Consider the following 24,020-nt stretch of genomic DNA (forward strand, 5'->3'; position numbering starts at 1 on the left):
AGGTGGTTTTGGATGTTTCTTATCTTTGCAGGGAATGATTTTTAAAATGTTGCTTTTTGGACAGAGAACGAAGTTCCATCAGTGTGTAGCTTCCTGAAGGAAATGAATGAGGGCTGGGATGCCAGTTTTGAGGCCAGAGTTCTAGTCTGTGCGTATCAGTGAAGCTTTGTTTAAATTACCCTGTTGGTAATGAAAAGTGGTTTGAAAGAGGAACATCTGTCCAAGTATTTTGAGAGCAGTAGATACTAGTGCAGGCCAAGAAGAGCCCCTTGGAAGCAGGAGCTGCCCACCTTCTACATAAGGCCTCAAGGCAGACGTCTCATGATCCTCGCTATAATAGTTACATTTAGCCGAGGAGACAGAAGGAGGGAATGTGGAAGGGAGAGATGACTTCTATGAGGACAGAGGCCAGCATGGTTGTCTTGTCTTCTGCAATCGTTTATAGGACTGAAGGCTAGGTTAGCAAGAGAGGCAGTGCTTAAAATGGATAATACTTCGTGAAGGTATTTTCTGTCCCTGCAGTTATTGCTTCCTGCTCAGATGAGCCAATTTGTTAACTCAAATGAGGAAGGAATTAGGTTTGCAGGGCCTAGCGATTGTGCCTAATTTCCTGCCTGCCACAACAAAGCAGAGACTAGTTTGTCGTCAGTCCAGTCTTTTTCTCACACCATGATTACTCCAAAATGAGACAGACTCATGCATCCAAAGTTCTGTGTGGAATTACTGCATCAAATTGCTACTAAGCTTCCACCCTAAGAAGTCTTATTACATACTTCATTTGCTTTGCACAAGGAATTGAATTGAAATCTGCAAACATGTTATCAGTAAATACATTCTCATTCTTCTAGCACTGTTGCAAATTATTTTCACAAATGTTATTGCTATTTAATAATGTGTTCCCCTTTGTGTTCAGGGGCATGTTGCAGGTTTGAATGTCAGCCCTGAGCAGCCATGGCATGTATTCACTAAAATGCCAGCAATAGCTGTAGTGGCATAAAAGGTTGATCCCTTTACCCATGCTTAGCTCCACAACAGCTACTTGTTTGCTGCCCAGTGGCTAGGCAGAGGGACTGGAATGTAAAAAATACATAAGACCTTTAAAGCTCTATTTATTTTCTGATCCTTTCACTTAGACAAGGGGTACTGAGTGCAGTGTGATGAGTGCCAAATGGAAAACTAGGTCAAAATCTCTTACCCGTGGTAATCCAAAATTGACACCCATCTGCAATGTGGGGGTATCATCATTAAGCTTGTGTGCTCAGTTTCTATACTTAATATATGTTATTAGAGCAAATATTTTCAAACATGGGTTCAGCTTCTTGCTAAAAGATTTCCCAAGCATTTCAAATTCAAAAATATTTGCAGGGAGTTGTCACAAAGTACTAAATAATATATCTTTGTGCTATAGAGCTAGAATATGTGGCAGCTTCCCACAAACAGCTACATTGGTGTTTACTATAACAACATCATATTCAGAAAAAAACATAAAAGTATTGTGTGCAGGTAAATGAAGCATGAACAGAGCAGTGACTAAATAAATGTGCTAAAACTGCATTATTTGCTTCCAATTTTCAAAAACTTTGTTTGGCGGAAGGATGGTGAAATATCTTGTAAAAGATTTTTTTAAGACTAGTTAGGTTGACACAACTGGCTCAGAGTGTTTGGAGTGTACGATTTGCTCGGAATTGTGATGTAAAATAGAATCTGGTGTTTCACATAGCACCTAGTTTCCTGGCCTAATGTGCATTTAAATAGAACATTTGTCATTCACTGTGCTAAATTTCTTTGAGAACACCAAAATCATGTTATGCTGAGAATAATGTTACTGACCCTGTGTGCTTTAAAATGCACTATTTGCCACATGTAATCTCATAGAATGACTCGGTGTTTTATAGACTACATCGGAAAAGTGAAGAGAGCCCCCCACAAATGATTTTGATTCGGCTCTTATGATGTCTCTGTCTCCACTAATCCATGTGTCAGCACAGCCCCCTCCTCCCTTCCCCCCCTCCGTTATCTATGGTAAAGCTCGCAACATACTGGCCGAAACAGACAATGCTTCTAAGCTGTTCAAAAACTTGAAATGCCTGGCACAATGCACAAACTTTTAATTCTTTCATGTGTGAATATCTACAAAACGTACATTCTTGGAAAGAGAAAAAAGCAAAACGGCAGTTCGTTTTTTTTGGACCAAGGGTTGCGTGATCGGTCAAAGTTGATAATGAGGAGGAGGAGCCTAGCGCGGGACCAAGATGGCCGCGTGAGCACAGAGCTCCCGCAACCCTCGTTCCCTCCGGCAATTATCCTGAAAAAATCCTGTGTCAAATATCCGGAATATTGGAGATGAACCACTGCTGAGGCGAGCGTCGTTGTCCGGACTGAAATTGTACACCGGAGACCGAAGTTGTGACAAGTGGAAGTTCGCGGCCTATCCCCCGGGAGGTGCCCGGGTCTCGCGTTGGCATGGGCCCGGACACTAATTGAACAACAGCGGCCGTGTGTGGGGTGGACCATCGGATGGGGCCTGTTTACACTTTCACTTTCGTTTTCTTTTACAACTACGTGCCTCGGCCCGCGACTGTCTTGGACAGCAGTTGCTTGTAGCTCAGCCTGCACATGCATGGGCTTGCATCGGGGTCCCGGATCCAGCGGACCTCGTGCCAATTGCGTGGCTGAGCGGCCTGTTTTTTGACGCTGACTGTTCCGGGGTTGAGGATGTCGACCAAATCGGAAGCCGACAAACAGAAGCCCAAGAATACCAGGCGGGGGGGCTACACCCAAACCAACAATATGGATCGCTATGCCCAGCAAAAGGGATCGCCAAGCGGACCGGGGAAGCCACAGGACTCATCGAGAGACGACTCGGTCCCCGCACCGGAATTGACACTGCAAGACATCATGGGTGCCATTGAGGAGATGAAGTCCTCTATTGGGCAACAGTTTGAGACCCTGGCACACAAAGTGGACACCATCTCAGTTGACGTCAATTTGCTTCGCGCTGACCTGGGGAAAACTAATGAGAGAGTTAAATCATTGGACCAAAAAACCACTAGCCTCACGGGGGACGTCTCTGATCTGCAAATAGAGGTCCGCACGCTGAGGACTACCAATGACCTCATTGCCCGCAAGATGGAGGATTTTGAAGGCCGGGCGAGGCGCAATAACGTGCGCATTGTTGGTGTTCCGGAGAAATCGGAGGAGCAATCAGCGGACTTGTTTGTCGAGGACTTGGTGGTTAACCATTTGGCGCCTAAGGGCCTCAGCAAGTTCTTTGCGGTCGAGCGGGCCCACCGAGTCCCGGGCGGGAGGCCCAAGGTGGGAGCCCCCCCGAGACCGATCATCGCCAGGATCTTCAACTTTAGGGACCGCGATGCCATTTTGCAGGCGTCACGAGGGTCCGGACCGGTCACTTTCCAGAACACTGCATTGAGTTTTTATCCTGACTTCACCCAGGCGGTGCAGAAGCAACGGCAGAGTTTCCTGGGGGTCAAGAGGAGGCTACGTGAGAGAGGCCTGAAGTATGCCATGCTCTTCCCAGCCAAGTTGCGCGTCGAGTACGAAGAACGAACCTTTTTCTTTGACTTGCCAGACGAGGTTGGGGAATGGCTCGACAAATTGCCACAGCGGCGGACTAGCGGGGATCATGCTGGCGGAGCGGAAGGAGGCCATGTCGCAAAAGATTGAGGACTCTGGTGATCGAACATTCTGGCTAAGCACGGGACAGTGGTTCGCTGTTTTGTTTTTACTGCTAGCTATTTTCCGGGGGTGGCGAGGGTACAATGGGATCTCTTTCCTCCCACGGGGTTTCTTCTTGTAGATTAGCTTCTGCTAGGGCGACAGGCACACTGCAAGTTGGGGGGGCTTTTAGGCTTATGCAGGGGTGCAGGGTGGGGGGTGGTTTGGGTTTGTTGGAGTGTTTGTTGTTGTTCTTCATTTTGCAAGGTATCGCAATGCAAGTCTCGTGTGCTGCTCTCGGGGGTGGGCGGGGGTCTCTTGCCGTTCTGTGATGGGGGGTAGGGGTTTGAATATACTTAGTTGGAATGTTAATGGCTTAGGGGATCGTATTAAGCGGGGGATTGTTTTGCAATCTCTGAAGAGGTGCTCTCCTGACATAGTTTTGCTGCAGGAGACGCACCTGATAGGCAACACGTGTCATGCTCTCAATAGAAAGGGTTATAAATTTATCACGCACTCTGGGTTTTCCTCTGGATCCCGGGGGGCTGGAATAGTGGTTAGGACCTCGCTGCCGTTTGAGATTGATTCTACTACTGTCGATGAGAGGGGGCGCTTTGTGGCGGTTGCGGGGAGATGGGAGGGCAGGACACTGGTTTTGGTTTCTGTTTATGTCCCTCCTGGCCTGCAGACCGCCACATTTGCCGACTTGGGGAGGGCTATGTTGGATCTCCCCGAGGGCGTGTTGGTAATGGGTGGTGACTTTAATGCAGTTGGTTCCGGATTACTAGACAGACATCCGCCAAGGGACCCCGGGGGGGCGCAGAGATGGCTCCCAGATTTTATTGATATACTAGGTTTGGTTGACTGCTGGAGGCTGCTGCACCCCACTCAGCGGCAGTACACTTTTCACTCTGGGGCACACGGCAGTCTCTCTAGAATAGATTATGTTCTCACCTTGGCTGCCCACGCTTCCTTGGTGTCCGAGGCTAGGCACATGGCCAGGGGCATCTCCGATCATTCGCCGGTGTGGATTTGTATGGATTTTGGCCGTGGAGCGGCAGGTAGGGTTGCCCCGATTAACCCCTGGTATTTCCGTGACCCTAGGACTCGTAGCGCGTTGCTGAAAGTGGTTGATCTCTACTTTTCGGAGAACCTTGGCTCGGTTACCTCCGCGGTGTCTTTGTGGGAAGCGTTTAAAACAGTACTGAGAGGGGAGGCCCTCTCCTTGATAGCGGATGTCAAACGTCGGAGAGATGCTGAGGTGGCGCAGATCGAGGCTGAGATAGTGGCATTAGAGTCTGTCCTGGAAGATGAGGTTATGGCGGAAACACTGCATAAGTTGAGATTAAAACAGTCTGAATATAAAGCACTGGTGACCAACGCGGCTAAGGTGCTTAGCAGGGAACAACAAGGGCGATTGTATGATGTGGGCGACAAGGCTGGGAAATTAATAGCGTGGTTAGACAGGAAAGAACGAGTGAATAGAGTAGTGCCAGAAATACTGACTGATGGCGGGGATATTGTCACAGAACCCGATGGGATAGTCCAGTGTTTCGCGGACCACTTCCGCATGGTCTATACGTCTGTGTCGGACAGGCCGGAGGAAGACTCGCATGAACTGCTGCGAGACATTGCCCTGCCTTGTCTATCCGACCTCGACAGGGAGGACCTTGATGGTGCCATCACCGCGGATGAGGTTGCAGTCGCTATCCGCTCGCTACACCCAGGCAAGGCCTCGGGCCCGAATGGCTTGCCGATCGAGTTGTATAAACTCAGGCCGGATAAGATTGCTCCGTATTTGCGAGATATGTTTGTAGAGGCGCGGGAGCATGGGCGTCTCCCATTTGACCAACGTCTGGCGACAATAGTGGTTATACATAAAGATGGCAAGCCCCGGAACAGATGCGGATCGTATAGGCCGATCTCCCTACTCAACGTTGAGCCAAAAATCCTCGCCAAACTGTTGGCTAACCATTTGATCAGGGTCATTGAGGACTTGATCCACCCGGACCAATCCGGGTTTATCCCACACCGCAACACTGCGTTGAACCTCAGGCGACTCCATGGCGTGCTCGCGAGGGTTGGGACGCTGCGGGAGTCGGCCATCTTGGTGTCACTTGATGCCACGATGGCTTTCGACACTGTGGAATGGCCGTACCTGTGGGCAGTGCTCACAAAATTCGGCTTCGGACCGGGTTTTATAGGCTGGATTAGGCTACTTTATGAGAAACCGTTGGCTAAAATCGCGGTGAACGGTAGGGCGTCATCTCCGTTCGAGCTTGGGAGGGGCACTCGGCAGGGGTGTCCTCTGTCGCCACTATTGTTCGCCCTCGCCCTTGAGCCGCTGGCGGCATGGATTAGATGGCAGCCAGACATAAAAGGGATCCGATGGTCGCCAGACCACGAGGACCGCATTTCTTTGTATGCAGACGACATTTTGTTATACTTGACCTCACCTAGGAAATCCCTCATAGTGGTCTGTGACGTTTTGAATTCTTTTGGTAGAAACTCGGGTCTCGCCATTAATTGGGGAAAGTCGCATCTATATGTCCTCAGTGGAGACACCCCTACCGTCCCGCGGAATTGCTCCATCCAGATCGCCCAGCGGGGCTTTCTGTACTTGGGGATATATATTTCCACCGATCCCTCTGTCCGATACGAGAAGAACCTACTCCCTCCGTTGTCACGCTTGAGACGGGACGTTGCGGGTTGGAGGCGGCTACCGCTCTCCCTCCTAGGCCGCGCCGCATTGTTTAAAATGATGTCTCTTCCCCGATTTCTCTACGCCTTACAGAACACCCTAGAGTTAGTTCCTGCCTGTTATTTTCGTGAGGTGGAGAGCCTCCAGCGCTCGCTGTTATGGGACGGTCGACCGCGTATAGCTATAGCAAAGTTGACCCTTCCATGGTATGACGGGGGGATAGCACTACCTGACATCAGAAGATATTATTGGGCTACCCAATTGGGAGCGATTAACCACAGTGTTTACGGTCCGGCGTTGAACCCTGGGTTTGCTATGGATCGGTGGTTGTTGCGCGGGGGTAATTATCTTAGGGCGCTGTATTCCAAATCATTGGATGGGTCCCTCACAGGACCAACCAAGACGGCAGTGCATGTGTGGAAGGCGGTTACAAACTCGTTGGGCTGGAAGGGCAGACTTACCCAGGCTACTCCGCTTTTTGAATCCGATATGCTAGGGAAATTATGGCACACGAAAGGGTTTGAGAAGTGGGACCTAATTGGGATTTCTAGAGTTGGGGATTTACTGATTAAGGGTAAGGTGAAATCGTTTGAGATGCTGCAGACGGAGTACGAACTAGGGGGTACTGAATACTTTCGATATGCCCAGGTGCGTCACGCTCTACTATCTGTCTGTGCCGAGGGGGAGGTCGTGCCTGAGTCTTCTCCTTTGGAGGATCGGATTCTGGATGGTCATATGCCGGAGAGTACAATCTCCTTGATTTACAAGAAGCTTGTAAATGTTCGGACCGACCTCCTCCTTGATGTGCGAGAACAATGGACTAGGGATGGTCTCGAACTGGACGATGAGGACTGGCAATATGCCATCTCCTCTACGAAGGAGATTGCGATCCCGGCTAGACTGCGGCTGGTGCAGCTTAAGATACTTCACAGGGTTTATGTCACGGGGCCCGCCTGATTCATATGGGTTTCTCTGATGATGGCTTATGCAAGAGAGGCTGTGGGATGCTGGGCACCTTTCTACACATTATTTGGGAGTGTGGGGAGATTGTAGAGTTCTGGAAACAAATTCATGATGTGATGAAAGAGGTCACGGGTATCGCACTCTTCCCGCGGGGCAAGACGATGCCTATTGAATGTCTGGGGTCCCACCGACTATGATGCCGCTCAGACCCAATGGGTGACCCTGGGGAATATGGTGGCGAAGCGAGATATTGCGCAGCTGTGGGGATCCCACAGACCTCCCACCTTGGTAACATGGATGGAAAATATGGACTGGGGCATGTTCCGGGAGAAAACGGTGTACAGTGCCCGAGGTCGCCCTAAGAAGTGGCATAAGATATGGGAGCGATGGAACTATTATAGGGGAGATATTTGTGTGCCCCCGGTTACTGAGATGCTCGATGTGCACCTTTCCCCCTAGCTCTACTCCCAACTATATACGTAAAACTGTTCATAAACTGGAGTCCGTACCCCTGCTTTCCCCTCACTTCTTTGGCGTGGTGTACTGCTCCGCTGATGGGAGTGGGACCTCGCCCCGGCTGAGAACTAGCGCATGCTTATTATATGCTTTGCCTTGCTTGTGTTTTTATTTTTTGGTTTACATTAAAACTAAACCTTTGTTACTCCTGATGTACGGACATGGACCTTCCTACGTATTGTTCTCATCGTGCTGCCGGACCACCGGGATGTCGGCTGAATAGCTGTGTACCATGTTGACGTAAATAAAGGTTTTTAAAAAAAAAAAAAGTTGATAATGAAAGAGAACCGACGGCATGGGAATAAGGGAAATTTAGTGAGAGAAGACCTCATCATAATCATTATCCTAATCTCCAATTCTTACCCTCAGGTGGACGTTTTGAAAGGCAGGGCACAGCAGTAGCATAGGGCAATTTAGACCTATGCAAAGAGCTTCCATACAACCTCTGGCCAAATTGCTTTGGTAGAAAGCCTGAAAACCTTAATGCTCATAGAATTCGTGCCTGCGCGGGTAGCAGGTCCAGGGCCGGTCCAATCTATGGGCCAGCAGTGGGAGCTGCAGAATGTAATCCATCTGGAAAGAATTAATGAGTTTAACCCATGTAAAACGTAAGGAACTCCTGATATTAGGTTTGTGGAACATTTCCTCAGCCAAGATCTCCATTTTTTGCGTGCAAGGAGAAACATATCCGTCATCAGTTTTAAACTCAGACCCGTCATCAGTTTTAAACTCAGACTACACTTCATGAACAAAGGTAAATTGCGTCTTCAGAATTGGTTTGTTCCAATGAAAGAGGGTGTACAGATTAGTGGCACAGGGATTGTGAAGCTCATTAATACAACTGGCTATAGTGATGGTAAATTAAGGAAGTATTCCAAGAAAAGAGCTTCATATAGGCCAAAATAAGGCCAGACCCGAAGCTTCTTAGGGGCACGTGATCAGAAAGAAGTGCATTGGCCCCTCAAATGTCATTTGGTGACCTCTTTTGCAATGGAGGATCCCCCTGGTGTGTTCTAAAAGCCATTAGGACAACAGTTTTTTACATTATGAACGTGTTTTGCTTTCTGTAATTTACCACATTCTTTTTTCCCTTTTGTATCCACCATATTAGCATCTCCCAATTGCAAATAATTTTAAGCACCTTCATTTTCTACATGGGCCACTCATGACTAAACTAAAGGCAATTAGAAATATGTCCGCTTGGATCACTACCAAATTCAACAACCATAGGAATGTTTTGTGAGCGTCTGTGCACCTATGGACACAAAAGCCCATTGACTTTCATTTTAAATAGCTCAAATCCAATAGAAAATCATACACAACATATTCATAAAGCCAAATTTACATTCTACAGAGCAACTCTTGACAACGCCATGAAGCGTTTAAGGGAGCTTTTCAGTATTCTTAAACAACAATCCCCACAGCCTGGGTTTCAAGTCGCTAACTCCAGACGCAATGAATTTGTTAATTGCTTTCGAACTAAATCTCCAGCCTCAGAAACGAAATTCACACCTCCTTGCCAGATGCTCGCCTGAAGTCAACCTTTTTGACCAAAAATAAGAAGGCTATGTAGAACACCTTTGCCAATCATCCAAAATGCCCTCAGAGATCAGTCCCTATCAACAGCTTCACAATGAATCACTCCTTCACTGCCAATGACCGCCAGATCTGGAACTCTCTCCCAACTTTCAGTTGCTGTGCTGCTTCCTAAAAGAATTAAGCCTCATATGCTTTAAGTATACTACAAGTGATAACAGCATGATAAGGCCAATATCTCTAGTAGGATCTCTTCCATGTATGGCCGCCCATACCGATGTATTTTATTGGTGGTGCTTTGGTCTGGCACATACGCTGTAAGGTTAAGCGTATCTTAATCAAACTTCATGTTAGGTTTACACTCTTGTATCTGTCTATACACCACTCTTCTGGCAATTGTTCATTATATGCATCTTTACCTACCTTTATTACTCATCTCTACTCAAATCAGGTTACTAACGCTTAAAAACGTTCTGCCCTGTCATGGAGTTTGACGTGATTTACAAAAATACATGAACATATAAATAAAAGAAAATTCATCTTTCCTTTATCAAAATTTCCCAATATTTAACACGGATCTCTAATGACACCTCACTGAATTATTGTATACACATTTTCATTAACTATTATATGACTCCTAAACTCTGAGATAGTCGGGTTTTTGCTGGCAGTTTCTAGGTTGCCCATTTCCCCAGGCTATGTCCTTAAATATATTTTTGGTCTTTTTTCTGTTAAAATACATGGGTGCTGGGATAAGGGGAACCTTTTGTTTTTCTTCTGTGGGCAGTTAGCACAGAAGTATCACAGAGCTGAAGAAGGTTTGTTCTCCAGTTTCTACTCCCAGCTATACATCACATAGCAGTTTCTATTTCTGATAATTTGCATTTCAGACATAAAATGTGTAATTACTTAAAAGAAAATAAGCACATGAACTTCTAGCTTTGACTAAAACTTGAGCAGCCAGTGATTTTCATAAAGCTAGTTCACTATAATCCCAATTATTTCTCAAGGCTCTGCTAGGACAAGCTTAAAAATCATGAGGGAACATGATGCTGAGGTGGAGTAACTATGGAGCTGGCAATGAAGGACAATTAGGCTTTGAGGAACGAGTGGATGGAGAGAAAGAATGAGCTCTGTAAAATTTGAAAGTAGGACGTGTAGGGCAGAAGAATTAACAAGGGGGAAAGCACAGCGATATAGGCCGGGCAAGGAAATCACAAGTGATGAAGAATTGATGTGGTCGGTGCATATGGAGGGGGTATTATTATGTAGACAGAAGAAGGAAACTGACAATGCTAGAGAGGATGGAAGATAATAATAGAGAGCGAAGAAACATGCACAAGAGTATACTGGGCTGAGGAAGACAGACTAGACTCCAAATAAAGGAAATATTGAAAGGTGGGATCAGTGAAAGCGGACTAAATACTCGTCAGTAGACATAACAGCATGAATGAGAATCATGAGAAGGAAGCAGGAAGTGCTGGGCATATTCTTATAGAACTGTCCATACCTTCATATGCTCGAAGTCTGTGATCCCCATCTGTGGCAGGTTCGAACAGTTCACAAAGATGAGTTTGCGCCCATTGATGAAGTTCTCCGTGAAACATTCCTGTTGAGAACAGTAGCCGCAGCTTTATCACCTAATCAGCAGGTCCCCCATTTCTACATTTACCAAAAGTATATCTGCACATTGTAAAATAATATGGTTCAGATAGACTATTCACTTTTGGGCTTAAGGTATAACATGCATTTCAGAGAAAAATCGCATATATCCTTTCTTTGTTTGCCATGTGTGTTAAAGGCTTTTTTCCAAGACAAGGAATAACGTAAATAGCATGTGAAAGTAATGCTGTAGAATTTAAGAGACAACAGTTATGCTAAAATTGAGACATGCGACTTCTATAACATAATAACCTGAGGCGAAAATATGCTATAATCTTTTTTTTTAGATAAATTCAGCAGCCATAAATGTACCCTATTACAAATCCTTTAATATAGAGTCACTATTATTCACAAGAGAACACAGAGGAGGTTAATCTGACCTAGGTTCTCCCACTTGGACTTATGCCAATACATCAGTAAGGCCCAGGGGCAGTTAATGGATTCTCAGTCCACTGGGTGGTCCCTGTGGCAGTGTGTCAGCTAACTGACCTTTTGTCAGCCTACCTAGAATAACTTCTGACAGAGCCTGGTGGAAGTTATAGACCCAGGTTACATTCCTGTCTGATAGATTTTGAAGATATTGGGCCTAAAGGACCAGGACCCAAAAGGGAACCTTCTCTTTTGAGCCGGACTAGATAATCTAAGGGATTTTATTAAGTAACTAATTCCACTATGAGCCCACTGGATAATTTTAAATGGCTTTCTAAACAGTGGGTAATCGCCCAAACTAACCCACTCAGGCCAGGGTGGCAGTCTGTCATAGGAGGTGTAAACGACTTTTCATCTCCAGTGAGTAGCAGCACCTCATGCATGTCTTGGATGTACGTCATGGTGAGATGACTAGAGTAGGCCAATAGTTCTTACACCTAAGTCACGAATGACCAGAGGGTATAAAAGGCATCAACCACCCAATGTTTGAACTACAATACATTCATTTTCAAACATTTGTGAGTTCCAGGTAATGGGTTCCCCCTTCCTGGGGTTATGAAATACACTAATAATTGGCTTTGAAGAAGGCCAGAGTATGAACCAGTACTGATTGCCCCAGAGCAGATATCAAGGGTATCGTAGTAACCTAAAATGATTAGCTACATATCCAAGTATTCACCTGATCCCAAGAAGGCATTGAGCGTGCTACAGCACTCATGCCCTATGCAAGCTATCTGTTCTCTCAGGTCCTCGCACTAAGATTATAGAAATGTTGAAGGATGGAGGGTCCTTCAGTGTTTCAATGGACGCATAAGTTCCAACTGGTCCCGACCCAATGCCTGGAGGCAGATAGGCCAAGTAGTGAAAGCAAGTGTTGGAAACCGGGCAACCGGGTTAGCAGTCACCAGGCTCCCAGCACAGTGGTGGCTTGGCTCGAGCGGTTGGGGGCCAGGCACCGTGTTAAGCGTACGTCACACCCTCCCAATAACCATGCGTTCATCCGTTCCAAAAACGACACTACACCGTAAAAATTATGCAAGTCAAGTTGAAAATATATATGTCTTTATCTTATTTTCTCTTAGTTGCAGGTTTCATAACATAAATACAGTACAATAGGATTTTCCTTCAAAAGAGCAGGTCAGATAAACAATACCACTTCTGAATTTCCATAAATAGGTTCAGGTCCTCATTAAGCAAAGAATAAATAGTTGGGCAATAAATACAGATGGCAAATAAATACAGTCAGACAATAAATACAGTGTAGGAATAAATTAGTGGAAGACAATAAATAAAGCACCTTCAATAAATAAGGAAAAGCAATCAATGACAGTATAGATCAGATCACTTTCATGAGGTAACTTGGTCTTACTTTGCCCATACACAGCTTGTGGTCATTTGGATGGCAGGGGGGGTGTCCCACCTAGATTGGTCAAGGCTGGGGCCTAAGCTGAGGCAGAACCAGGGTAACCTAAAGATCTGGCCCTCCAAACTACACAGCCCCTCACAGATGTCACTGCACCAGTCTTAGTTCACCCCTGGCACTCCCAGGCTGGTTCTAACACCCCTCTAGCCCCTAGAATGGTCTTTTAGGGCTCCACGGGGCCTCAGACGCCCCCTCTACCACTTACTGCCCTTTTCACGATGATCGGCTCCGCTCGGCGCCGTATCGATGTCGTGAGGCGGCTCCGGCTCGATGTCGCTGGGAGGCCTCGTCTCGATGTCGCTGGGCGGCCTCGTCTCGATGTCGCTGGGCGATCTCGACTCGATGTCGCTGGGCGGCCTCGTCTCGATGTCGCTGGGCGGTCTCGACTCGTTGTCGCTGGGCGGCCTCGACTCGTTGTCGCCTTCCGGCGTCGCAGGGACACGGCCTCCCCGCTTCCGGGTGCCTCCGGAGTGCGATCTCCACTCCCGACCTCCGGCGCGCTTCACGACCTCCGTCGGCGCCCTCACCTCGACCTCGGGTGAATCTCCACTCGACCTCCGGCGCCTCTCCACGACCTCCGTCGGCGCCCTCACCTCGACCTCGGGTGAATCTCCACTCGACCTCCGGCGCCTCTCCACGACCTCCGTTGGCGCCCTCACCTCGACCTCGGGTGAATCTCCACTCGACCTCCGGCGCCTCTCCACGACCTCCGTCGGCGCCCTCACCTCGACCTCGGGTGAATCTCCACTCGACCTCCGGCGCCTCTCCACGACCTCCGTCGGCGCCCTCACCTCGACCTCGGGTGAATCTCCACTCGACCTCCGGCGCCTCTCCACGACCTCCGTCGGCGCCCTCACCTCGACCTCGGGTGAATCTCCACTCGACCTCCGGCGCCTCTCCACGACCTCCGTCGGCGCCCTCACTCGACCTCTGGCGGCTCCGGGTACGACGTCTGCTTTCTGTCAGCGCCGCTTCTCTACCTCAGGCCCCAGGTCTCCAGGCTTCTCGACGTCAGGACTCCAGGAGGACACCACTGAACAGGTCAGGAACTTGCTGTTGTTCTTCTTCAAGGCCTGTTTCAAATGTTCAGTTCCTTAAGATGGTTCTTCTGGTCTTGGTCCCACACAGGGCTTTAGGCTGGGCTTGGTCAGTAGGGACTAGCATCAAGGGTGGGTTTCTGGACCCCACTCCAAGCACTGGTTTCCACCCCTGCTGCCTTACTCCGACCTCCTTCTATATCTGTCCTCTCTCTTCTCCAGTCAGTTGCCAACTGCCACTCTGAGATGGCCTCCCAACATTCTAAGCTGCCTCCCTCTGTCACAGGGTTCTAGAATGTTACAGAAGGTTCTAGAAACCTCCAGTGGGTTCTGGTGATGTCACAGGTGACAATGGGTGGCCACCATTTTGTGTCTCAGGCCCTCAGACAGAAGTTCCAGGGGTAGGGAAAATGGCTCCCTGACCCTGCATCAACACTAAAAAGTCTGGTGGTTCCCAAAAAGGAAAAATTATAACAGGGTTTGAGGCAAAAGTGGGACAAAATAAATAATGATGAGGAGGGACCACCCAAAGGGCTGACAGGTCTAACACGCGTCCCCCCCAGCTGAAAGTGGGGAGAGCTACCCAACCCCTTGGGAGTTCTCATCACTAAGGCGGAAATACCTTGAGAGACCGTCTGCATTGGCGTGGTCCACTCCAGGCCGATGTTCCACCTGAAAGTCCATTACCTGTAGGGAGATAGACCACCTTAGCAACTTGGGATTCTCCCCCTTCATCTGCATCAGCCACCGAAGGGGTCTGTGGTCGGTCTGAACTAGGAAGTGCGAGCCAAACAGGTATGGCCGCAACTTCTTCAGAGCCCATACCACGGCAAAAGCTTCACGCTCTATTGCACTCCACTTCTGTTCCCTGAGAAGTAGTCTCCGGGATAGGAAGACCACGGGTTGATCCAGACCCTCTTCATTGAGTTGCGATAACACTGCCCCAATGCCATGTTCCGATGCATCTGTCTGGACAATGAACTCCTTGGAAAAATCTGGGGCCCTTAAGACCGGGGCCTCGCACATGGCTTGCTTCAGTTTCACAAAGGCCTGCTGACAAGCCTCCGTCCAGACTACCCGTCGAGGTTGCTTCTTGGACGTAAGCTCCGTGAGGGGGGCCACAATGGTACCATACCCCTTCACGAAGCGGCGGTAATATCCGGTGAGGCCCAGAAAAGCTCGGACCTCAGTCTGAGTCTTGGGGGGTTCCCAGGCCATGATAGCCTCGATTTTCGCCTGGAGGGGTTGCACCGCTCCCCTACCCACCAAGTGTCCAAGGTACACTACCGACCCCTGCCCGATCTGGCATTTACTGGCCTTGATCGTTAAACCAGCGTGTTTCAGGGCCTGGAGAACAGCTTTCAGGTGACGCAAGTGATCCTCCCAGCTGTTACTGAAGACGGCAATGTCGTCCAGATAAGCATCAGAGAAACTCTCCATTCCAGTGAGGATCTGGTTCACCAGACGCTGAAACGTGGCAGGTGCGTTCTTGAGCCCAAAGGGCATCACACAGAACTGGTAGTGGCCCTTGGGCGTGGAGAAGGCTGACCTTTCCCTAGCTCCATCAGTCAGAGAAATCTGCCAGTACCCGGAAGTAAGGTAAAAGGTACTCAGATATTGGGCAGCTCCCAGCCGGTCAATCAATTCATCCGCTCTCGGGATCGGATGAGCATCAGTCTTGGTTACTGAATTCAGTCCCCGGTAGTCCACACAGAACCTCAGTTCCGGTTGGGCACCCGGTGGTACAGCTTTTGGTACTAATACCACCGGACTGGACCAGGGGCTGCTGGAAGGTTCAATCACTCCTAGCTCCAGCATCTTAGTGACTTCACTGTGAATGCTGGCCTTCACCTTGTCTGTCATCCGGTAGATCTTTGACTTCACAGGTGGGCTGTCTCCTGTGTCCACGTCATGGACGCACAGGTGAGTCCTACCCGGAACAAGGGAGAACAACGAAGAGTATTGCCCCAGGACCTGGCGGCAGTCCTCCTGCTGTTCAGGAGTTAGGGACGGGGAGAGAATCACTCCCTCCACCAACCCATCCTTCTCTTGAGACGCAAATAAGTCGGGGAGAGGCTCGCTTTCCACGTCCTCTTCTCCGTCAGTCACCATCAGCAATATGACTTCGGGCCTCTCATGGTGGGGTTTGAGGCGGTTGGCATGCAGCACCCGTAGGGGCTGGCGAGGGGTCTTAAGATCCACCAAATAGGTAGCCTTACCCTTCTTCTCCAACACCTCAAAGGGTCCTGACCAGCGATCCTGGAGGGTGCTAAGCTCTCCTGGTTCGATCACCCACACCTTCTGGCCAGGCTCCAACTCCACCGGGTGAGCATTGTGGTCATACCACGCCTTCATCACTGCCTGGCTGGCTTCCAAGTTGTCAGAAGCTTGCTTCCACAACTTAGCCATTTGGCTCCGGAAGGCCAGCATGTAGCTCACCACATCCTGGGGAAGCTTTCTGGGAGTTCTTTCCCATCCGTCTCTCACCAGGCTGAGAGGTCCACGCACAGGGTGCCCATACAGAAGCTCGAAGGGGCTGAAGCCCACTCCCTTCTGTGGCACTTCCCTGTAAGAAAACAATAGCCAGGGTAGGAGGACGTCCCATTTCCTCCGCAGGCTTTCAGGCAGACTTCTGATCATGCCTTTCAAGGTTTTATTGAACCTCTTCACCAGACCATTGGTCTGGGGGTGGTAAGGAGTGGTAAACCTGTAGGTCACTCCACACTCCTTCCACATCGCCCGCATATATGCTGACATGAAGTTGGTCCCCCTGTCGGACACAACTTCCTTGGGAAAACCCACTCGGGTAAAGATTCCCATCAGGGCCCTAGCCACAACAGGTGCCGTAATGGTCCTCAGAGGTATAGCCTCTGGGTACCGTGTGGCATGATCCACCAGAACCAGGATAAACCTGTGACCAGCTGTAGTAGGCGGATCTAATGGACCCACAATGTCGATGCCCACCCTTTCAAAGGGGGTGCTAACGACAGGAAGTGGTTCCAGGGGAGCTTTCAGCTTCACCCCTGTTTTCCCACTGGCTTGACAAGACACACACGTCCGGCAATAGGTGTCGGACGACACTTTCCTCTGAGGCCAATAAAAGTGCGGGACAAGCCGGGCAAAGGTCTTGTCTTGCCCCAGGTGTCCTGCCAAGGGGATCTCATGAGCCAATTCCAGGAGGAAGGCTCGATAACGTTGAGGGACAACCAAGGCCCGCGACGATCCGTGCATGGGTGCCTTGGGTTCACTGTAGAGGAGGCCATCCTCCCAGTAAATATTATAGTTCCCCTCAACGTTCCCTGCTGCCTGAGCTTCGGCCTGTCGCCTCAGTCCCTCAAGGGTAGGACACTCCTTCTGGCCCTTGCAGAATTCCTCCCTGGTCGGCCCTCCCTCCACGTGCCACTCGGCCGGGATGGGTAGGTTCTCCAGTTCGGTAACATCCCCTCCGCGGACTCCTGGTCCACCACCTCCGGTGGCCTATCCGTCACACGGGGCGTGGATGCCGAGGCAGGCTCCTCCTGCCCTCGGTTCTTCCCTTGGTCGGCAGCCGGCGGTGCCTTTGTTCCAGGCTCCCGCCTAAACGAACTCCCCCTCTGGGTAGTCGCAGACCCTGTGCTGACACAGGCCCAGTCAGGTGTACCCAGCATCTCAGCATGAGTCCGGTATTCCACCTCCTTCCAAGCATTATGCTCCATGTCATTCCCCAGCAGACAATCGACTGGCACGGCAGGGCTTACGGCAACTTGAAGCAACCCTGCAACCCCTTCCCATTCAAATGGAACCTCGGCCACCGGATAGTGGCCCATTCTGCCGTCAGCCATCGCGGCAGGGTGGAGTACATGGGGAATCACCTGCTCTGGAGACACCAGTTGGCTACGTACCATAGTCATACTGGCTCCTGTGTCTCTCAGAGCCTCCCCTCTTTGGCCGTTGATGGTGACCCACTGCCCATACTTTGTGGTATTTGCGGGCACCTGGATCTTAGGAACCATCTCCCGTTCTCCCAGGGACACTAAAGTGACACCCGCCCACTCCATTCCCTTATCTAAAGGCATCTCCTCCCCGAGCACTACACTAGCTACTCCGGGGGCCTTTCCTCCGATGGGAGGGGGTGGTCTTTTCGGGCACTTCACATCTCCCTTATAGTGTCCGACACCACCGCACTCGTAGCAATGGACAACCCTTGGCTGCTGACTCTGGCCAGGATTAGGGTTTCTGGGTGGGTTAGCCCTAGGGGTGAATCCCGTTCCCTTCCCTTGGGAACTATTTTGGGGGCCTTTAGAGAACTCCGTTTTCTTTTCCCCTCCCTCTTTCTTCTGGGGGGCGCCCTGTCCGGTCTTTTGAGAGTCCCCTCCAGTCCCCCTTGTGGACACCCGGGTACTAGCCCAAATGTCCGCCTCCTCAGCAAGCTTCCGGGGATTGGTCAGCTTGCTATCCACCAGGTGTTGACGCAGGTCAGGGAAACATTTTTCGAGCAGGTGTTCCTTCAACATCAAATCAAACAACCCCTTGTAGTCCCTCACCTCGCTGCTTTGTATCCAACCCTCTAATGCCTTCTTTGCATAGTCCAGGAAATCCACCCAATTCTGTGTGCCCAGTTTGTGGCTACCCCGGAACTTCTGTCTATACTTCTCGGGTGTTAGTCCAAACTTCCTCACGAGCGCCACTTTCATGGTGGGGTAGTGGGTCTGCTCATCCTGCTCTAGGGCCAATAATGTATCCCTGCCAGCTGGAGGCATGTATTTATACAATCCCCCTCCCCAATATTTCTCTGGAACCCCATGGGCTCTTAAAGAGACCTCATAGGCTGCTAGCCACTTGGCGATATCATCTCCCGTACTATAGCTAGCTACTATGTCTTTTGGCAAATAGGGTTTGGGTTCCCTGGTGATTTCTCTTTCTTCGCTGCCACCATTAGGAACAGTGTGTGCCCCGACCCGTAGGATCTGGAGATCTATCTCCCTGAGCCTCAACTCGTGAGCCATCCTCCGTTCCTCCTTTTCTTTCTCCAGCTTCGCCAACTCCCATGTGAGCCGTCTTTTCTCCCTCCGGTCAGTTAATACTGCTTCTGATAAGCCGCCACTAGAGACACTGCTGCCCTTCCTTGAAAGTGTTTTGGGCCCCTCTACTAGGTTCCCCACCTCAGGTTGGTACAAACCAGCCCCCTCGTGGTCAGTCTCTCCATCCCTGTCCTCCTGTTCAGCCTTACTTTCTCGTCGTGCCTCCCCCCAAGCCCTCAAGCTGGTTTGGAGCTCACCCTTCTTTGCACCTGGGGGACAATACACCCCCTCTCTCTCACAAAACTCTTTGAGTTGGGCCACAGTGTAAGTTTCCACATCCTCCAACACAAACTCCATTTTGCCCACTCAGGATAGAAGACAGTTGCTTACAGAAGCTATGCAGGGGGGTACCTTTTGTAATACCTCCTCCCACAACCAGAAGTAAATTTGAAAAAAAACAAAACTCGAAATCAGGAAGTCCGCTTGGAGAAAACTCCCGGTGTAGGCCTATGGAGTACCCAAAGTTATTGTCGAGTAGACGCAAGCACAGCTCTATCCCACCACTGAACACCAATTTTATGTTGGAAACCGGGCAACCGGGTTAGCAGTCACCAGGCTCCCAGCACAGTGGTAGCTTGGCTCGAGCGGTTGGGGGTCAGGCACCGTGTTAAGCGTACGTCACACCCTCACAATAACCATGCGTTCATCCGTTCCAAAAACGACACTACACCGTAAAAATTATGCAAGTCAAGTTGAAAATATATATGTCTTTATCTTATTTTCTCTTAGTTGCAGGTTTCATAACATAAATACAGTACAATAGGATTTTCCTTCAAAAGAGCAGGTCAGATAAACAATACCACTTCTGAATTTCCATAAATAGGTTCAGGTCCTCATTAAGCAAAGAATAAATAGTTGGGCAATAAATACAGACGGCAAATAAATACAGTCAGACAATAAATACAGTGCAGGAATAAATTAGTGGAAGACAATAAATAAAGCACCTTCAATAAATAAGGAAAAGCAATCAATGACAGTATAGATCAGATCACTTTCATGAGGTAACTTGGTCTTACTTTGCCCATACACAGCTTGTGGTCATTTGGATGGCAGGGGGGGTGTCCCACCTAGATTGGTCAAGGCTGGGGCCTAAGCTGAGGCAGAACCAGGGTAACCTAAAGATCTGGCCCTCCAAACTACACAGCCCCTCACAGATGTCACTGCACCAGTCTTAGTTCACCCCTGGCACTCCCAGGCTGGTTCTAACACCCCTCTAGCCCCTAGAATGGTCTTTTAGGGCTCCACGGGGCCTCAGACGCCCCCTCTACCACTTACTGCCCTTTTCACGATGATCGGCTCCGCTCGGCGCCGTGTCGATGTCGTGAGGCGGCTCCGGCTCGATGTCGCTGGGCGGCCTCGTCTCGATGTCGCTGGGCGGTCTCGACTCGATGTCGCTGGGCGGTCTCGACTCGTTGTCGCTGGGCGGCCTCGACTCGTTGTCGCCTTCCGGCGTCGCAGGGACACGGCCTCCCCGCTTCCGGGTGCCTCCGGAGTGCGATCTCCACTCCCGACCTCCGGCGCGCTTCACGACCTCCGTCGGCGCCCTCACCTCGACCTCGGGTGAATCTCCACTCGACCTCCGGCGCCTCTCCACGACCTCCGTCGGCGCCCTCACCTCGACCTCGGGTGAATCTCCACTCGACCTCCGGCGCCTCTCCACGATCTCCGTCGGCGCCCTCACCTCGACCTCGGGTGAATCTCCACTCGACCTCCGGCGCCTCTCCACGACCTCCGTCGGCGCCCTCACCTCGACCTCGGGTGAATCTCCACTCGACCTCCGGCGCCTCTCCACGACCTCCGTCGGCGCCCTCACCTCGACCTCCTCCACTCGACCTCCGGCGCCTCTCCACGACCTCCGTCGGCGCCCTCACCTCGACCTCGGGTGAATCTCCACTCGACTTCCGGCGCCTCTCCACGACCTCCGTCGGCGCCCTCACTCGACCTCTGGCAGCTCCGGGTACGACGTCTGCTTTCTGTCAGCGCCGCTTCTCTACCTCAGGCCCCAGGTCTCCAGGCTTCTCGACGTCAGGACTCCAGGAGGACACCACTGAACAGGTCAGGAACTTGCTGTTCTTCCTCTTCAAGGCCTGTTTCAAATGTTCAGTTCCTTAAGATGGTTCTTCTGGTCTTGGTCCCACACAGGGCTTTAGGCTGGGCTTGGTCAGTAGGGACTAGCATCAAGGGTGGGTTTCTGGACCCCACTCCAAGCACTGGTTTCCACCCCTGCTGCCTTACTCCGACCTCCTTCTATATCTGTCCTCTCTCTTCTCCAGTCAGTTGCCAACTGCCACTCTGAGATGGCCTCCCAACATTCTAAGCTGCCTCCCTCTGTCACAGGGTTCTAGAATGTTACAGAAGGTTCTAGAAACCTCCAGTGGGTTCTGGTGATGTCACAGGTGACAATGGGTGGCCACCATTTTGTGTCTCAGGCCCTCAGACAGAAGTTCCAGGGGTAGGGCAAATGGCTCCCTGACCCTGCATCAACACTAAAAAGTCTGGTGGTTCCCAAAAAGGAAAAATTATAACAGGGTTTGAGGCAAAAGTGGGACAAAATAAATAATGATGAGGAGGGACCACCCAAAGGGCTGACAGGTCTAACAGCAAGCCTCACACAAGTAGCCCAAATGTCGTCACCTCACAGACCCTATACTACCTTTTCTGTAGCAGGACCAGTTCAGTCTCACCAACCCCGGACCTCAACCACCCTCCCCCATCTGCCTCAGAAAACCTTCTCCACTTAGCTCACAATTCGCATCCCGGACAAGAATCACCAGTCTCCATTTTAAGAAAGCCTTAAAAAAAGATCCAATGGCATCGACATGTGAAATAGGATATCTTTCTCACTGTTCCACCGGGAGTCTCATGGAGAAGGTTGAAGATGCCACCACACTAGGCACCCCTAGTACTTTCTTCAGCTACCAGAACACTTTTTGGCTAGAGTGACAAGGAAGAAGTGAAGAAGAAGAACCTATCAATTTTCTTATGAAATGCTGCTTTGAGAAGTTGATTCTCCACTTTCTCCAGCAGCACCATCACTGTGCCAAACTAGCCCATGGTCCTTACCAATTTTTTTGAGAGAAGCGTGAATGCTTTAAAGATTGTTGATATTCCACTTCCTGCTTACCCTTCAGATCCCTCAGAATCTTGTTCTGCAAGTGAGTGAGCAAGAACTGTCTATGGGACACCAAGTACTTGAAGATGGGTACTGCATCCCAGTTTATCAAGCATATCAATTCTCACAACTATCTACACCCTACTGTCAACAGCACAAGTGTTAAAGGAATATAATCCTCCACTGTATCAGCATTCCCCTCTGCCTGATCATTACATTCCTGGACTCTGACATAGGTTTGTGCCCACTCCTGTACCTCTGCCAGCACTCTAGTATTTAGGCTGTCTGTTTTCGCTTTCACAACCTTCACAGCAGTCTATATGGTCTCAATCTAAAGCTTTATGTTTTGGAGCTGAACAGCTTCCTCTTAACTAGTCATCTAAGCATCCTCAGGAGAGCCTTCTGATGTGTCCTTGTGTATTTTCTACTTAGTTGCCCAGCAAGGCTTGAAAAACTCTTAGTTTGTTTTCTGCTTCTGTGCCAATGTCCCTAACTGCAAACGGATGATGAAACTAAAGGAATGCGTTTGAAAGCTTGAGTACTACTCGAAGCTAATCTTTTAGAGAGCAGTGGAAGTGGAGGGGTGGGTTCTCCATAGCAATGCCTGCTTTTGTAGGTATTCCTGAAAGAGGAGAGGGAGTGATTATGCAACTGTTCATAGAGGAATGAGCAGAGAAATGAGAAAGGGATTCTTGGTTTTCATTTTTATTAGGTGTGCACACAAACCCTAGCCCTTGCCTCTGCTGCCCAAAGTAATAATTGAAATACTTCTACATTTTAGATAACACAATCCTATCCTGCAGGCAGAGAGGAGGAGGGATCTGGTCCCCTATGATAATAATGTACTGCTGCTGTTCTCTAGCTTTACATAGGTTGTGCTGAAACAGAGAAGCTGCTTCAATGCTGCCAAAATGAAACTCAGAGATCTGTACAAAACATATTTGATGCTGTACCTGGCCAGACCTGGGATCATTGAAAATTGGAAGACCTGGTACAAGAAGAGATTTGGGAGTGGCTGCAATTGTTAGACACTGCTTGACATCATGGCAATGAAGTTTATAAGTGTGTCTTGCGAGCATCTGAGGAAACACAAAGGTTTTTGTCATGTTATTAAGCTGAAGCTTCGTGTAGCACATGTGAAGCATGAGATTAGGGATATGCGTGGTCTATGTTTAAGGGTGTATCAGTATTATTAAAGCAAATGTGTAATGATGGTATTAAGACCATTATGTCATGTTTGTGGCTAACCCCAGTCGTTGTTACATCCAATAAAAGTGGAGAGGTGAGGCAATGCTTCCGTTTAAAAAAGCCCTGCACAAAAACATAGTAGATTGCCACTGATTACCCAAGGTTAATAAGTTAATAAAAACCCTGCGTGGTGCCCAAGTCTTTAGTCCGCTTGACCTAAGTAGTGCATATTATTAAATGATGGACTTGCAATCAATCACCAAGGAGTAAATATATTTAAACAGTGGTAGAAAAGAGTGATGACCTACGATTCATTTAGGAAACTCTTATCATCATTGAACTAACTCGGACTGTGCTCATTGTTACTTGGCTGTTGGGCCTAATATGCTAAGCCATACCTTGTGATTGGCTGGGGAACCATTTGCCAGTAGTTCATTGTCTGCCCTTTCCTGGAGAATGCATTAACCCCTGGCACAGAATTTGACTCTTGCATGTACTTACCTTCTCTCAGCAGGTTCTGTACTCCACTCAGTGACGTGAGGCAACTGAAAGCATCAGGCATTTTTCTGCGTAACCTTCACTTAGGTGGCATTTGTTTGACATTGGCCCCTGCAGCAGTTTTAGTCGTACTCTTTGGTGCTAGCTCACTAGTCACCAGGTTCATGTGGAGCTTGGGATTTAGTGACAGAGCCCACAGTTAGGGCTGGTACAGGTTGAT

At 49.4% G+C, this 24,020-nt stretch overlaps 1 protein-coding gene across 1 annotated transcript in view; it reads right to left on the reverse strand.

Moving 5' to 3' along the window:
• The window catches only part of SAMD15 (sterile alpha motif domain containing 15), a 109,423-nt gene that overhangs the window by 32,618 nt on the left and 52,785 nt on the right, over positions 1-24,020 (reverse strand). Inside the window, exon 3 of the mRNA XM_085626660.1 lies at positions 10,902-11,000. Coding sequence (XP_085482786.1) covers positions 10,902-11,000 — 99 coding nt within the window. The remainder of the gene's footprint in view (positions 1-10,901; positions 11,001-24,020) is intronic.

The sequence above is a fragment of the Triturus cristatus genome, chromosome 9 (genome assembly GCF_964204655.1).
Source record: "Triturus cristatus chromosome 9, aTriCri1.1, whole genome shotgun sequence".
In the NCBI taxonomy this organism is placed as follows: Eukaryota; Metazoa; Chordata; class Amphibia; order Caudata; family Salamandridae; genus Triturus; species Triturus cristatus.